At 42.7% G+C, this 16,689-nt stretch overlaps 1 protein-coding gene across 1 annotated transcript; it reads right to left on the bottom strand.

Annotated features, from left to right (window-relative positions):
- Positions 1–11,012: 11,012 nt before the first annotated feature.
- LOC143413416 (protein NLRC3-like) lies at positions 11,013–16,147 on the bottom strand. The gene is made up of 3 exons (XM_076876438.1): positions 16,123–16,147; positions 14,257–16,081; positions 11,013–11,396 (listed from the first exon to the last, which is right to left on the bottom strand). The coding sequence occupies exons 1-3, from the start codon at positions 16,145–16,147 to the stop codon at positions 11,195–11,197; spliced, it is 2,052 nt and encodes a 683-aa protein (XP_076732553.1). The 3' UTR covers positions 11,013–11,194.
- Positions 16,148–16,689: the final 542 nt, after the last annotated feature.

The following is a 16,689-nucleotide window of genomic DNA, read 5'->3' as shown; positions in this document are numbered from 1 at the left end:
TCCCTTCCCTTTTAACAATGTGAGCAGCTAATTCTAATTTGATGTGAATTAGCATTATATTAGTGAGCAGTTAATGCTAAGTAGGCTGCCATTATTAACTAATGCTACTTTGACGTGAATTAGCATTATGTGCTAATACTAATACTGTTTTCCCTTACTTTTTAACAATGTGAGCGGCTAATTCTAAGTACGCTCTTGTAAATAGCTAATTCTAATTTAGTGTGAATTAGCATTATTCAATAATGCTAACACTGTTTTCTCTTACTTATTAAAAATGATAGTAGCTAATACTAATACTCTTTTCCGTTGGGTAACAACGATGTGAGGAGTTAATGCTAAGTAGGCTGCTTTTAGAGGCTTATTCTAATTAGGGCTGAATAATTATTAGTAGCTAATGCTAATACCGTTTTCTCTTTCCTTATAACAATATGAGCAGCTAATGCTAATTTGATATGAATTAGCATTATATTAGTGAGGAGTTAATGCTAGGTAGGCTACCATTAGCAGCTAAAGCTAATTTGAGGTGAATAAGCATTAGTAGCTAACGCTAATACCCTTTTCCCTTGTGTTATAATGATGTGAGACGTTAATGCTAAATAGGCTTCCATGAGTGACTCCTTTCCCTTGCATTATAAAGATGTGAACAGTTTATGCTAAGTAAGCTGCCATTAGCAGCTAATGCTAATACTGTTTTCCCTTTCTTTATACAACTTGAGCAGCTATTGCTAAGTAGGCCACTTTTCTCTGCTAAGGATTTGTGTGACCATGATGGAAACTCTGATAAGCTAATGCTACTAAGCTAATGCTGTTTATGGGCCCTGTTAGAATCAATATTTCATTCTCATTCTGTTGTTTGAGAACAATAACAGAAAAATGTGCACTTGAGAACAAATTTATTGTGACTTCAGTTGTGAATGTACAGTTTGTCATTATTTAAGCTTCCATTTCCAAATGTTAGCTGACACTTTATTAGGTACACTGGTATCTATATCAGGTACACCTGTGACCTAAATGTTCCTGCAAACAGACTCCTTGGAGACCCCTACATAAATATCCATGAACTATCCAGCTAGACTAGTGTGTCTGTCCCTGAAAATATTCCTGCATGTGTGATTGTTCATGTCTCATCTGCAGGAAACAAACAGGAAGTGAGTGAAAGACACGGGAAATGTTTCCAGCTCTTCCTCCTCTATCAGATTTTCTCTCCATACCTGAGAGTGTCCAGTCTCCAGCCTGGATCCTTCAGTCCAGCCGACAGCAGCTTCATTCCTGAGGGACCTGGATGATTGTAACTCAGGTCCAGCTCTCTCAGATGGGAGGGGTTGGAGCTCAGAGCTGAGGCCAGAGAAGTACAGCCTTCCTCTGTGATCAGACATCCTGAAAGACTGCAAACACACAAAACAACAATCTATCTGTCAACAGTTGTTTTCTCTTTGTCACAATAACATCTATCCATTTACATCCATTCAATGTAACTTTATTTATAAGTGACAATACCCAACAGACAACAACAGTCATCTGAAGCTGTTTAACAGTGTAAGGTGACCGCCTCCACTGTGAGCAGCACTTGGTGATGGTGTGAAGAAGAACTCCCTTTGACACAAAGATCCTCCCAGTGAAAACAGGCTCCAGGAGGAGCATCTACCATGACTGGTTGCAGGGTGAGGGGAAAGAGAAGAGATGAGCTCAGAGAGACAAGAACAAAACAGAGAGACAAAAGTTAAGGACATGCAGTAGTGACATATAAAAGCATCAGGAGTGAAAAGTGGGGAGAAGAAAGCAGAGCATCATGGGAAGTCCACCAACAGCCTGAGCCTATAGCAGCATAACTAAGGGATGGTTCAGGGTCACCTGATCCAGCTCGAACTATAAGCTTTATCAAAAAGGAAAGTTTGAAGCTGATCTTCAAAGTAGAGAGGGTGTCTGTCTCCTGAACTCAAACTGGGAGCTGCTTCCACACCCAGTCCAACATAGCCAGGCTTTCTTTGCTGCTTTGACAAAACCTCAAATCCCAGTCAGAGATGATGAGCATCATCACAGTGATGATCATTTCTCTGTAACCCAGGCTTTCTGCTTCAGGATCTGTGCACGCTCACAGAACAAGGAGACCTTTAAACATCTTTTCACTAAATGGATGGACTGAGCTCAGCCTACAGATGAACTGGTGCCAGAGATCATAAAGAACATCAAACAGTCAAATTCAACACTTTTAATGGAAATATGAGATTAATGCTGCAGACAATCATGAACCTGCTGAATTCATGAACATCAAGAATGCAGCGAGTGGTAAAATAAAGATTTGACCTCAGTGTGCTCAGTGTTCCTGTCTATTCCTAACATATTCCTAACATGATAGCTGCACTTTAGAGCTCTAAAACTGGAACTGACACATGTTTAAACTCTACATGTTACTCAGTACATTCAGCTCTGACACTCGCCCACAGTCCAACAAAGGAAACATGGAGATCACATCAGTTTGTCACCAAAGTCTAATTATTAGGGCAACTTAACCTGTTATAATCTCGTTAACTCATTAACTGATTAACGTCAGCAATTATTTTAATCACAGTTTTTAAAATCATGATTATTGTGAAAGTGCTCACTGGCTCTGAATATAAAAGCCATGGGTCACAGGAGGGATGTTGATCAGTGCTGGCTTGAAATGGGCGTCATTATGCGTCTCAGCCAATGGGAGCATTGAGGGTGGGCCTAATACTACTGCAGCGCTCACATGACCCAGGACAGAGAGAAAGGGGCGGGGACAGAAACATGGAGACAGGTACAGATCTTTGACATGTTCATTTTAAACTGTTCCAGGAGGCAGTGTTGATACAACTAAAGTTATCTGTTGTTGAAGAAGTCGGTCTGAGGAACGTTCTTAGGATCAACAAATGACGGCATGTATGAGCCTCAAGACGCAGCATCACAAGAAGAACACATGAGCTGTAGAAAAAGGAGAGACTACGAAAGCCACGGCGTTACAACATGAACCAGCTGTTGGTCTCTCTGGACACTACTGGACGTAGCTGTGTAACCATGGTTACCTGGGAGTTACAGAAACGTGCAGAACATGTGATTCATGTTGCACAGCAGTGGGACATTTGAAATAAAGTCAGCACACTCAGTACAGATAGTGCATCAAATATGATGCTGCTGCCAGACGTCTGCCTTTGAACACGTCCCTGCATCGCGCACAACACCAAGGTTGCCATGGCGATCACAGCTGACAGGGACAAAGTGCACAGCTGGAAGCCTGCAGGTATATTTAACATGATGTATTTCTCAGTGTCCTGTCTGTGTGTGAGAGACAAACAGCCTCTGTATGTGTGTGTAAATACAGCATGAATATGTAGAGGACATGTTTGTGGATATAAGTAAATGAAAGCTCTGCGTCATTTGAATCTTCTTGTTTCTGTTGCAGGTCTGTGACTGAACTTCTGGGAGGAGAAACGTTGGTTTCATGCTCTGTGATTCTGTGTTTTGTCATCTCTCTCAGGTGATGGACAGCTCAGATGATGACCCCGCCTACGTGGTCAAATTCAAGTCTACATTCAGAACAGACCTGGAGACACGCAAGCAAAATGCCAACATTGTATATGTGAAAACTGCTGCTGGAGCCAGATTCAAGGAGCTCAAGTGTTTACCCAGATCTTACTGAACTCACTGCAGGAACAGAGGGTTGTTGGAGGGAAACCTGTGGAAGCAACAACATCCGAGCCACCAGAGAAGAAGTTGGCCCTGTTGGTGCTTCATCAGAGTGTGAACAGGAGGAAGACTCAGCTGAGAACAGTGTGGTGGATACAGAGCAGAGCCCACCATCAGTACAGAGGCCTGTCCATTAGAGTGCTGCTCCAACATGCAGCACATGTACTTGGCCACAGCTGCAACATCTGTACCTGTGAAAGCTTCTTCTCTGTTGCTGCTCATATTGTGCAGAAGAAGAGAGTTTCTTTATCATCAGAAAATGTCAATGAGCTTGTGAGTCTTAGCAGCTGGCTCGGTGCAGAGGAGGAAGAACATGTCAGTCAGAGGAAGATAAATGCAGTTCATGTTGTCAACTCAACCTGGACTGTTGAAAGAGTTTTTCTTTGTCTGGTTTCTGACTGAGATTCTCCAAAGGAAATCCAGCACAAACACACACTTCACACACTCAAAGTCCTGCACAGTAAATGAGCTGATGAGCGTTTGTGCTGCTGCCTGATAACAGAACAATAGTTCTGCTGCTTCCTGTTCTGGAAACACACATTTATAAATGTTCACTTGCTGTTGATCAAAGGTATGTTGGTGGCTCTGGACGCTGAGGGAACTTTGTAAAAAACTAGATCAAATGTTAACGTCCTGGCAGAGGCAAAGAACTTTGATTTGATATTTGATTAGATTCATGTTTCAGCTCAGACTGACAGAAATATTTGAACTGCTGCTGTGTTAAAGGGAACACTGCTGTTAGAAAGCACCTGATCTGTTTCTGCACACTGAATGATGAGGAATCCAGGAGCAGTGGGTGGATGGCAGCATCAGCATGAAGGATCAGTGTGAGAACACATCATCATCCACAAAGGAAACCAGTCTGAGTGTCTGACGCTCTTGTTAGAAAGACGCAGTCCCAGCAGTTAGCTTGTCTGCTAGTTAGCTGAGAGCTAGCTCAGTTGTACATTGAATACCAAACTGTGTAAACCAGGGGTGTCAAACATATGGCCCGTGGGCCAAATCCAGCCCTTGAGATAATTTCATATGTCAAATATTGATGAATTTTCAGGCTTGCTGATAATCAATGTGAGCACGGCTGAGATGTTATTCTGATGAGCAAACCATGTGGCCAAACACTTTAAGAGACAGACTGGGATCATACCATTATGTGAAAGAGGACGGAAATGTCCCATAGACAGCAAGGGTAGTGGTAGAGACCAGTACACAGAGAAATGGGAGCTGTACTGAAATGCAAGCGTGTCAGGAAAGAGTGAAAAAGCAAAATGAGCAGCATCTGGCTGCATTTCAGTGATATTGGAGACCACAAAGCTGAGTGCAACATTTATACAGGAGATATACAGGAGACGCTGAGAGTAGAACTGATAAAATTAGGAGCTGGCTAAAGTGAGACCCATTTTTATTTCCACCCATTTTCCACTGTGGAGGACAAAAGGTTTCAAACTGGTCCAGGTCTTAAACCTCACGTGTTCTTCCTAATAGCAGTAAATGGATAAAAATAAGGCTTTTATGAAAACACTGAATAAAACTTGCTGCCTTTAAAAAGACTAAATGTACAGTTCAGTATTGAATACTACATAAAATAAACTATATATAAAGTGTGTCTGAATGGCAGAGATGCAAAAATATGTGCATGTAGCACAGAGCCACGGCTCAGTGTCTGAATGAGTCTCACAGACCTGAATGTGCTGTTGAAGCCATTTATAATTATAACGTAATTCTTTACTCGTTTGATCTGCTCCTTACCACAAGCCACCAGACGTAGAAGGTTTTGGACTTTTAACTATATTTTCTGAAGTTTTACAACTTTTCTTACTGTTAAAAACCTCGTTATGGCCATTCATGCTGTACAAAGTAATTAGACATGTGTGGTATCTACAGAAACGTCAGAATCTCAGCTAAAAGTTCACAAAACCATCTCAACAACCACCAAACAGCTAAAACAGCAGGTGAACAGATCACACAAAAAAGATGTAAACACAAATCCCCCTGATCATCTGTTTTTTAAACATGAAGCGTCGTTTTGGACGTTCATTTACTGCTGGTTCAGTGAATTTTGGTTGGACAGTGATGAAACCTGCAGCCTCAGAATCTGTGAGAAGTCTGCTTCCAGCACGCAACAGCATTGTTGTGTTGTGTTCTGTGGATCCACCTCTGCAAACTCATCACTGTTTCACCATCATGTTTCTACTTAGACAATAACAAAGGAAGCAGTTCCCAGGAACTACTTCCTGTCTTGTTAACATAAGAGTACGTTGCCCTTCAAAACACCTCCACTTCTCCTCTTATTAGAGGACTGCCTTATTATTAATCTGCTAATTCTGTCAGTTGATGAAAGAAAAATGCTTGATCTCACCTGAGAGTTTCCAGTGTACAGTGTGGACTCTTCAGTCCTTCAGACAGAAGCTTCACGCCTGAATCCTTCAGGTTACTGTTACTCAGGTCCAGCTGTCTCAGATTAGAGGTCTGAGAGCTGAGACCTGAGGCCAGAGCTTCACAGCTTCTCTCTGACAGGTCACAGTGACTCAGTCTGAAAAATAACAGATAAACAATTACAAAAATAAAACACTTATGTTGAAGTGTAATGAGATACTATTATATTTAGCAATATTTCATCTTGTTTTGTCAGGAAACTGAGCACTGATGCAGAGCAACATGTGGAGAGAATCAGAGGAGAAGAAGTGAAGAGAGAACAGCAGTAAAACAACACTGAATTGTTCAGTGTGCTTTTGATATCAACAAAATGTGTCAAACTTCTTTATTTTGTATTTGTTTTAGTAGAATTGATGATTATCACTTAGATAACAACCACAGGCCAGGTCTAAATTGCACTTTGGTGACAGTTACACCCAGAAATATTTCAGAAACGTGGACAATTTGTGCTCCAATGTATTCAGTATTGAACAAACTGAGTACCGATGACCACTTAATATTTTTGATATTTTATTTGAGTTGTTCCACCTGATCTGTGTTAACTAGAATAAACATTTAAAAGCTAAAGCTATGATCACATATGTACTTACAGAGCTTTGTTGGAGGCTTTGACCACTGGCAGCAGCCTCAGAAGAGCCTTTTTAAAGGCTCATGTTCTCACTTAGATCATTTATTTCTACTTACATTTCATTCTGGGAAAAATGGGGATTACTTTGAAAATGGGAACTATTTTCCCCAAAAATCAGCCCTGGATTAGTAAATCACTCCAACATGTTCTCAGGCAGAAGAAGCTGTCTTGTTATGAGGGAGAGAAGAAAAGCAGCTAAAATCAGGTGTAAAAGTAAAGCAGAGGATGAGCTGAATAAAGGACACTCAAGGCTGGCTTGGAAAGGAATGAAGTCCATGGTGGGGATGCAGAACAAGGAGCAAAGATGAATGTGATGCTGAATCAGCAGAAGACTTGGACTCATATAATTCCAGCTTTGATATCATTGATTTCAATGAAGAGCTTTGTGATTGTAGCAAAGGGCTGGTAGCTCTGAGAGTCCCACTGATGAGGTGTTTGTGAAGGTTCGCAGTTATCTAAAGAGCTTAGAAAAAAAGGCATCTGGACTTCTTTAAGTTCTTTGAAGACGTTTCGCCTTTCACCTCTCATCCAAGAAGCTTCTTTATTTCTAGGGTCAAATGGTGGAGAGTCCCAGATTAGCCTGTGTACAAACAGACTTCAGCCATATGAGAGTGAGTGTGAGTGAATGAGAGCACACACAGGACACTCTGATCTCTGAATGTGTGTGACGCAGTGAAAAAGAGGATTGTACTGGATATACTGTGACTGACAAACAGAGTTTAAAGAGAAAGGTGTTTGGATTAAAATGGATTATGCTAAAGTGAACGTGCTAATGAAATCTGAACTGACTGAAATGTGAAGTGAAGATAATTCAGATGTAAAAGAGAGAAACTGATAATAAGGTGGGGCTGGAGATCAGTGAATCAGAATCAGAATACTTTATTGATCCCTGGGGGAAATTATTTTTTGTTACAGTGCTCCATTTTAAACCAACATTAAGACAAGACAGACAATACGCTAACTAAGAATAGTACAATATATACATATATATATACATACATACATAAGTCACTCATAAATAAATAGTTGGAAAAGAAACGTGTAGTTGTAGCAGCAAACAGTGTGTTAAGTGGATGCGTTGTACAGGGAGATGGCCACAGGCAGGAATGATTTCCTGTGTCGTTCAGTGGTGCTTTTCGGTAATCTCAGTCTCTCACTGAACGAGCTCCTGTGACTGACCAACATGTCATGGAGTGGGTGGGAGGTGTTATCCAACATTGTCTTTATCTTGGACAGCATCCGCCTCTCCGACACCACCTTGAGGGAGTCCAGCTCCATCCCCACAACATTGCTGGCCTTACGGATCAGTTTATTAAGTCTGTTGGCATCTGCGACCCTCAGCCTGCTCCCCCAGCATGCAACAGCATAGAGGATCGCACTGGCCACAACAGACTCATAGAAAATCCTCAGCATTTTCTGGCAGATGTTGAAGGACCTCAGTCGCCTCAAGAAATAGAGACGACTCTGGCCCTTCCTGTAAAGTGCTGTGGTGTAGATGATGGCGTCCTCTGTTCCGAGACGAGGCTGATAAGCGAACTGAAGGGGATCCAGATGTGGTCTTACTATGGGTCGCAGCTGGTCCAGGATGAGCCTTTCCAGGGTCTTCATGATGTGGGAGGTCAGTGCCACGGGCCTGTAATCCTGGGGGCCACTGGGACGTGGCGTCTTTGGTACAGGGACGAGGCATGATGTCTTCCACATCACCGGGACCCTCTGCAGACTCAGACTCAGCATAAACAGTTTATGAAAGACTCCACACAGCTGGGGGGCACAGGTCTTGAGGACAAGGGGACTCGCTCCGTCTGGTCCAGCAGACTTGCCTGAGTGAAGTCTCCTCATTTGCATCTCAACCTGGTATTGAGTGAAGGTGATGGGTGGGGGAGGGGTGTCAGGAATCTCACAGGAGGCAACAGCGCCATGTGAAGAGAGAGGCTGGCACAGTGGTGTGGCTCTGGATTCCAGGCTGACTACAGGTGAGGTTGTGGGGGTGGAAGCAGACACTGTGGTGTCGAATCTATTGAAAAACAGATTCAACTCATTGGCTCTATTCTCACCTCCCTCAGCTCCCCTTCTGTTGGTTGGCCTGAATCCAGTGATGGTCTTCATGCCCCTCCACACCTCTCTCATGCTGTTCTGCTGGAGTTTCCACTCCAGCTTCCTCCTGTAATTGTCCTTAGCCTCTCTAATCTTGTCCTTTAGTAACACCTGGATCTTCCTCACCTCCTCTTTGTTGCCCCCTCTGAAAGCCCTGAAGGGCATGTAAACACCTGATTGGTTGAGTAGATATCAGATCGACAGTTTCACAGTTTTCCCTGTGGATTATAACTTTAAGAAGATGTGACATTCATCAAGGAATCCTGCTCTCCAGATTATTTCCACGAACACTGATCTGGATCACATCTACAGTGCTGGAAGTGCCCGTCTCACCACCAACCTCTCTGTGCACATTCACTTTTCAACCCTTTGTGAGACACTAAAGGTGTAAATCTGAGTATTTATCTATGTTAGTGCGAACACCTCTAATAGGTTGGTTTAGTCTTTCCAAGTCATATCTTCCCTTAGATCTGCGGTCCAGGCTCCTAAAATCATCCTAGTTTAACAAACACTACAATCTAGAGGAGAGCTGCACTAACAGGTGTGACTGATGAGATCTGACCTGCAAGGATACTCATGTTTACGTGTATCAGGACAAGCAGGGAAGACCTGGACATCAACTCTGTCAGGCTGCCCGAGTCCTCTCACCCACATCAGCTCATCAACTCTAAACAGGAACGAGCAGCTCATTTCAAAATAAAAGGTTGGAATTGTAAAGAAAACAAACAGAGCTCATAAACTGAAACTGATTTCATTTTTTCAGCTGGAACATTTTAGTTGTTCCTTTTTCAATACATACATAATTATATTTACAGTAAGTCTTATCAATCCCCTTTTCCCTGCCAGTCACCGCCAATGTTCCCTCTAATGTTTCATGTGTCTGAGCGAACACACAAACTCCCTGAGCGTCCCTTGGACCACTGTGAGCAACAGCAGACGTGTGCACTGTGGTCACGCCAGCATCTTATCCATCCAAGTTACATGGTTTATTAAAGTAATCAAATTACAGCATTTACATTTATGTTAGACTACTTTTAATTAACTGCTTTAGCCCACTTACAATGAAAATTAAAAACAACCTTGTTCATGACCTGTAGCATGTTAACACTATATGAAGTAAAAATAACTTGAACTCCAATTTTTAAAACACAACTTTATTTTTTCTATTTTTATAAAGCTCTGACTTGTATTATGAGTCTGTGGTCTGGGAGAGAGTCTGTAACTCTGTCTGCAAAATACAGGATATAATGACCAATGTTGGACAATTAATTATATAGTTACTTCTTCAAACAAGTTACTGAGTTTTGCAAACAACAAAGTTTGTTGCAATAAATACTGAATACTATCGTTGTTATAAAAAACGATAGTATTCAGGAAGAAAACCAAACATTGCAGATATTTTATCATAACTCTGGTTTTACGTGGCCGATCAACACAACTTAAAAACTGGTATAAAGTCCACACTTTGTCCGTCAACATGCAGCTACCAACCCAAATGGTGAGGAGGTGGTTAGTTATTACTGTTGTTTATGACCCCCTACATTATCCTACATTGAAATATATTCTCCAGCTACAATAGTGTTTGTGTTCTTAAAAGAATTTCATGAATGTGTTATTGTTCATGTCACATCTGTATGAAACAAAGAGGAAGTGAGGTTTATCCTTCATGATCACAAACTGTTCCAGCATGTAAACCTGAGATCTGTGTGGAGCAGCTGACCTGCACGATGTGCTCAACACAAACATTATTTACCATCAGTTACTGTGTGACTGAACCACGTGGGTGTATGAAACATCGCTTTCAGTTTTAATAGCACATGGCAACATTCAGACGTGAATCTATACAGTAACACTTTGATTTGTTACAGTGAGGAGACTGTTGAAGGAACGATGAGGGGAAACCTTAACAGCAGCAACAGAAACCAGGAGACAAAGCTGAGGTCTGGGTTCCTCTATGCTACACACAGCCTCCTGCTCCTGGACTTTAGTAAACACATAAATGTCTCCAAGTACACTTACTTCAGAAACTCTATTAAACTCATTACAAGTTTACTTCAGCTTTAAATTACTCACAACATCAGCACACATGAGTAAACAAAGCAACTCACAGCTACTGTTCAAGTTTAGTCATCTTTAATACAAATATACCTCATTATTATGAATCTCACAGCTACCTGCTCATTGAACTGAACAATAATTCTGTTTGACCATTAAAACAAAATATGTGACTGTAAAAAAATGTTCAGACAGTAATTAAGAATCTCCTAAGCAATCCAAAGATAAAGAAAAGTTCACCTGCCAATTCTATAAAGCTTGGTTGTTTAAACAATGATATCATTTAATGATATGTTTGGATCCTGACCTGAGAGTTTCCAGTGTACAATGTGGACTCTGCAGTGCAGCAGACAGAAGCTTCACCCCTGAATCCTGCAGGTCATTGTTACTCAGGTCCAGCTCTTTCAGACTAGAGGACTGGGAGTTGAGAACTGAGGACAGAGCATCACAGCTTCTCTCTGAGAGGTTACAGCCACTCAGTCTGGAAGAAAACAAACAAACAAACAATTAAATCAGTCAAATGAAACATTTTTAATGCCAGCATGCAATACAATTATTGGTTAACTAAATAGCTTCATTAAAACACAACTCTTCTTCTATAGCAGCACTTACTCCTTGTAAGCTCCACCTGCTCCACCTTCTGAGTCAGAAGACATGAAAACAAACTGTAAATCTAGTAGAAACAAGATTGGAAATCTTCTCAGATCCATTTGTACATTTAGAGCCTGATCCTGAAATATAGCAGCACGGACATTCACAGCAGCAAAAGGTTCTTGCTGATCTGAGCTGGCTTGGCCCTGGCTTATTGAAGATTAAAGAAAGCAGAATCAGCTGTTCAAACCCCCACAAGGCTGCCAGCTGTGACTGAAACAATGGGACGGGTCGTGACTTCTCAAAATGGGCTCATTGAACGCAGCACGGATAAGATCTTGAAGAAGCTCATGGTGGTCATGAGTTCTCAGACTTTGCTCTTTGAGCGCAAAACCAATAACCTCTCGGAGAAGCTCGTGGCTCTCCAACGGGAGATTGAGAGACGAGTGACGGACTGTTAGATCAGCTGTGAAATTGACATGCAGTTGTTCGCACCAAAGAAAGCCTCCATCATTTCATGCGGCTAACATACCGGTGCCAGTTGTGGTCTCAAGGCTGGAGCTGAACATAACAAATCTCACCCTGATAACAGACGGTGTTTAGACTGTTCCTTCCCATCCTAAGCATGCTTATCCCCTCCCGGTGCAGACGGTGGGTCGAGCGGACCAGCGCAAATGCTGCAGGCCCGGGTGCGCTGTCTACACCGGCTGTCTCTCACCTTTTACCCATCCCTGTTGCTTGTCATGTGTTTCTATGGCGCATTAAGAGTTTTCATGTGCTCTGCGCTAAGGTCATTTTTTTTGTCTGTTCTCAAACTGATCTCCCTGTTGGAGCTCAGTCTGGGGGGAGTTCTTTTTTCTCCTCATCTTTCCTGGTGTTGTGCATTTTCTGCTGTTCGGTTCCAGGTCCCTGCTCTAGTGGCTGACCGGCCAGCTACCTAGCCTGACCTGTCTCCCCAATGTGATGTATTTGTGTATTGTATGTACGGTTGGAAAGCTCAGTATCCTAATTGCCTCTTGAAAATAAATACAGTGTTCTGAATCTGAATCTGAAAAGATTACAGAAGATGACTCTGTTCAGTAAATATTACGCTCATGCTGTCACGAAATACCAAAGGTAGGTAAAACTCTGGTTGTTGCAGCCATCCAGTATGACATGCTTTGTACTGTCCTGCTGCAGTTTGTGACACCTGGTTGATGAGTTGTGAAGGATGATGAAACAAACACTTCACTCAATGTTTGTCTTCTAAACTGGATGTAATTTGGGCAGCCGATAGTTTTTCTTAATCTATCCCAGCTGCAAATAGGAACACAACAAATAAATAACTTTACCCACTTGGATCCTTATCATTCAAGATTGTGAAAAGATTCTCTACTCAGAGAATACTGGAGATTTTAGATGAGAGAGATGATTTGGAAGATGATGAAGGGGAAGAGTTTTCACAACTTGAGGCCTTTTGTCTTCACTGCATAGGACAAAGAAGACAGGAAGGGAGGGAGAAGTGAGGAGAATAACACAGGAAATGGTCTTGGGCAGACTCAAACCAGGCCCTGGAGTCACAACTCTAACCTTCAGTGCATGGGTCACCTGCTCAGCCAGGTAAGCTACAGCAGTCAGCAGTGTGTGAGTTAATTTGAAGACAATGATGACTATAAGTCAAAAAAAAAAATACTATCATCAACCAACAAGGGGAAAACAGTGAGCTTGAATGACCAAGCTTTGACCAAGGGTGGTTCACTCCTCGGTCTTCTTGCCCAAGGAGTGAACCACCCTGCATGGCTATCAATGTGGTGCAATGAAGGCCATCATACAGTACAGGCCATCCAAGCTGATTTTAACTTTTCCTCCCAGATACCACCTTAGAAATCATCTAGATTAGGATATGTTGGCTGTTCTAGATCCAATCACAACAAACAGAGAGCTGTTGTGTGTCCAAGGTGAACAGGAAGAATATATACATGCATAAAGTCAATAAAGTCAGAAGGTTTGCTTTAGACTGTGCTGCAGGTTATCATCAAAGACAAACAGGCACCATGCTGCCAACAAATGGCATCAAGTCTGACTTGAGGTTTTTTGTTCTTTTTTTTTTAAATCAAGATTAAATTTTATAGCAACCACAGCAGAGATGACCAGGGAAGGTGTGCTTGAGGGGATATAGCTACAACAGCTGGTTTCAGACTGAAGATGAACTGAGGTGCTGCACCCAAGTCTGCAGGTTCAGGGAGGGACAAACATCTGCTGCAACCAGATTGGAGTGAGAGGAGAGAGCAGGCCAACAACAACAAAGAAACAACAAACACACTGTGGAAGACCGAAGCAGAGTTTAGTTTAAAGTGGAACTAAGGATGTTTCTCTGGCTGCCAGGATTCACTGAGTAATTCAAATGCTTTCTTTAATGCAGGACCCACCATGCATGTAAAAGCAAGTGTTTCACCAACATTTGTGACTAAAATAGACCTGCAGTAGAAATGTATCTAGGATCATGCATGTGAATATAAAGTATCACAACATCAGGCACATGCAGCCTAAGTGTTTAAACAAAGACTGATAACATAACAGCAGCAGTGATGATCAGAGTTTATGGTGAATCCAGCGTCTCGAGTTCTGGAGGCATCAAAGAGGTCACAGTTGTATTGGAGAAATCCCAAAACTTTAGGATACAATTTCATACAGAGACAGAAAGCCTGGTGAAATAAATTACTGACACAGTTGGATGTTAAAAGTAAAGACATGAGTACAAATGTACTCACAGAGCTTTGTTGGAGGCTTTGACCACTGGCAGCAGCCTCAGAAGAGCCTCCTCTGAAGCAGAGTATTTCTGCAGGTCAAACACATCCAGATCTTCTTCTGATGACAGTAAGATGAAGACCAGAGCTGACCACTGAGCAGGAGACAGTTTATCTGTGGAGAGACTTCCTGATCTCAGGGACTGTTGGATCTCCTCCACTAGAGAACGATCATTCAGTTCATTCAAACAGTGGAACAGATTGATGCTTTTCTCTGCAGACAGATCCTCACTGAGCTTCTCCTTGATGTACCGGACTGTTTTCTTATTGGTCTGTGAGCTACTTCCTGTCTGTGTCAGCAGACCTCGTAGGAGAGTCTGATTGGTCTGCAGTGAAAGACCCAGGAGGAAGCGGAGGAACAAGTCCAGGTGTCCATTTGGACTCTGTAAGGCCTTGTTCACAGCACTGTGGTGGAAGTGTTTCTCTACAGATTTTACTTCTTTTTCAGGTTTTTGTTTCCAAAACAATATAGACCATATGGACTTTGTTTGTTGTTGTTCCAGCAGATTGAGTCCAGAGTTGATGAAGGTCCGATGGACATGAAGAGCAGCCAGAAACTCCTGAACACTCAGATGGATGAAGCAGAACACCTTGTCCTGGTACAGTCCTCTCTCCTCTTTAAAGATCTGTGTGAACACTCCTGAGTACACTGAGGCTGCTCTGATATCGATGCCACACTCTGTCAGGTCTGATTCATAGAAGATCAGGTTTCCTTTCTGCAGCTGATCAAAAGCCAGTTTTCCCAGAGACTCCATCATCTTCCTGCTCTCTGGACTCCAGTGTGGATCTGTCTCAGCTCCTCCATCATACTTGACCTTCTTCACTTTGGCCTGAACCACCAGGAAGTGGATGTACATCTCAGTCAGGGTCTTGGGCAGCTGTCCTCCCTCTCTGGTTTCCAGCACATCCTCCAGAACTGTAGCAGTGATCCAGCAGAAGACTGGGATGTGGCACATGATGTGGAGGCTTCGTGATGTCTTGATGTGGGAGATGATCCTGCTGGCCTGCTCCTCATCTCTGAATCTCTTCCTGAAGTACTCCTCCTTCTGTGGGTCAGTGAACCCTCTGACCTCTGTCACCATGCCAACACAGTCAGGAGGGATCTGATTGGCTGCTGCAGGTCGTGTGGTTATCCAGAGGCGAGCAGAGGGAAGCAGTTTCCCCCTGATGAGGTTTATCAGCAGCACATCCACTGAGGTGGACTTTCTAGGGTCAGTTAGGATTGTAGTTTTGTGGAAGTCCAGAGGAAGTCGACACTCATCCAGACCATCAAAGATGAACACAACCTGGAAGTCTTCAAAGCTGCAGATTCCTGCTTCTTTGGTTTCAGTAAAGAAGTGATGAACAAGTCCCACCAAGCTGAACTTTTCCTCTTTCAGCACATTCAGCTCTCTGAAAGTGAATGGAAATATGAACTGGATGTCCTGGTTGGCTTTGTCTTCAGCCCAGTCCAGGCTGTATTTCTGTGTTAAGACTGTTTTCCCAATGCCAGCCACTCCCTTTGTCAGCACTGTTCTGATTGGTTCATCTCTTCCAGGTGAGGCTTTAAAGATGTCTTCTTGTCTGATGGTTGTTTCTGGTCTGTCTGGTTTCCTGGATGCTGTTTCAATCTGTCTGACCTCATGTTCATCATTGACCTCTGCAGTCCCTCCCTCTGTGATGTAGAGCTCTGTGTAGATCTGATTCAGGAGGGTTGGGTTTCCTGCTTTAGCGATGCCCTCAAACACACACTGGAACTTCTCCTTCAGCTTAGACTTAAGGTTACGATGACAAACAGCAGCTGGAAGTTCTGAATGAGAAGAAAAATAAACACTCAATTCCAAAAAGAACTAATCTTTAAAACATGTTGCTCCATCTTCCATCTCTGGAAAATGTTCATTTATCCAGCAGCTTAAATCTTTAGATAAATCCTCTTACGTCTCTGCAGACGGTCAGCCAGCTCCTCCTGCTTCATTCTCCTCAGGAAGTCCACTGTGATCTTCACAAATGCCTCTCTGCTGCTGCTCCTCTGACTCTCTAAGCATTCTGGGTAACCTGGACTCAGAACCTTCTGGATCTTCTTCAGCTCGTTCTTCACAAAAGTGATGATGTTGTCCTCCAGCAGCTGGAACAGAATATTTATGAATGAGCCAATCAGACTGAAATCATGGAGCCAAACATCAGATCCATGTTGGACACACTGACGATCCACTGGTCTACAAAGAGCAGCATGGAGATGACTGTGAACAGAACAGATGTAACAGTAGTTGTTGTACATGTACAGACCATAAATATGGAGTCCAGCTGTGTTTGATGCTGCTGGGCAGACTGACCACTGGGAACCTCTGAGCTCTGCTGGTCCACTCTGTGGAGGAACCATGAAGGATTAGATCAACACAGGATAAAGATCCAGGAGTT

This window comes from Maylandia zebra, linkage group LG2 (genome assembly GCF_041146795.1).
Source record: "Maylandia zebra isolate NMK-2024a linkage group LG2, Mzebra_GT3a, whole genome shotgun sequence".
Lineage (NCBI taxonomy): Eukaryota > Metazoa > Chordata > Actinopteri > Cichliformes > Cichlidae > Maylandia > Maylandia zebra.
Note: the sequence above shows the minus strand (reverse complement) of the source record. Positions and strands in the feature narration are given on the sequence as shown.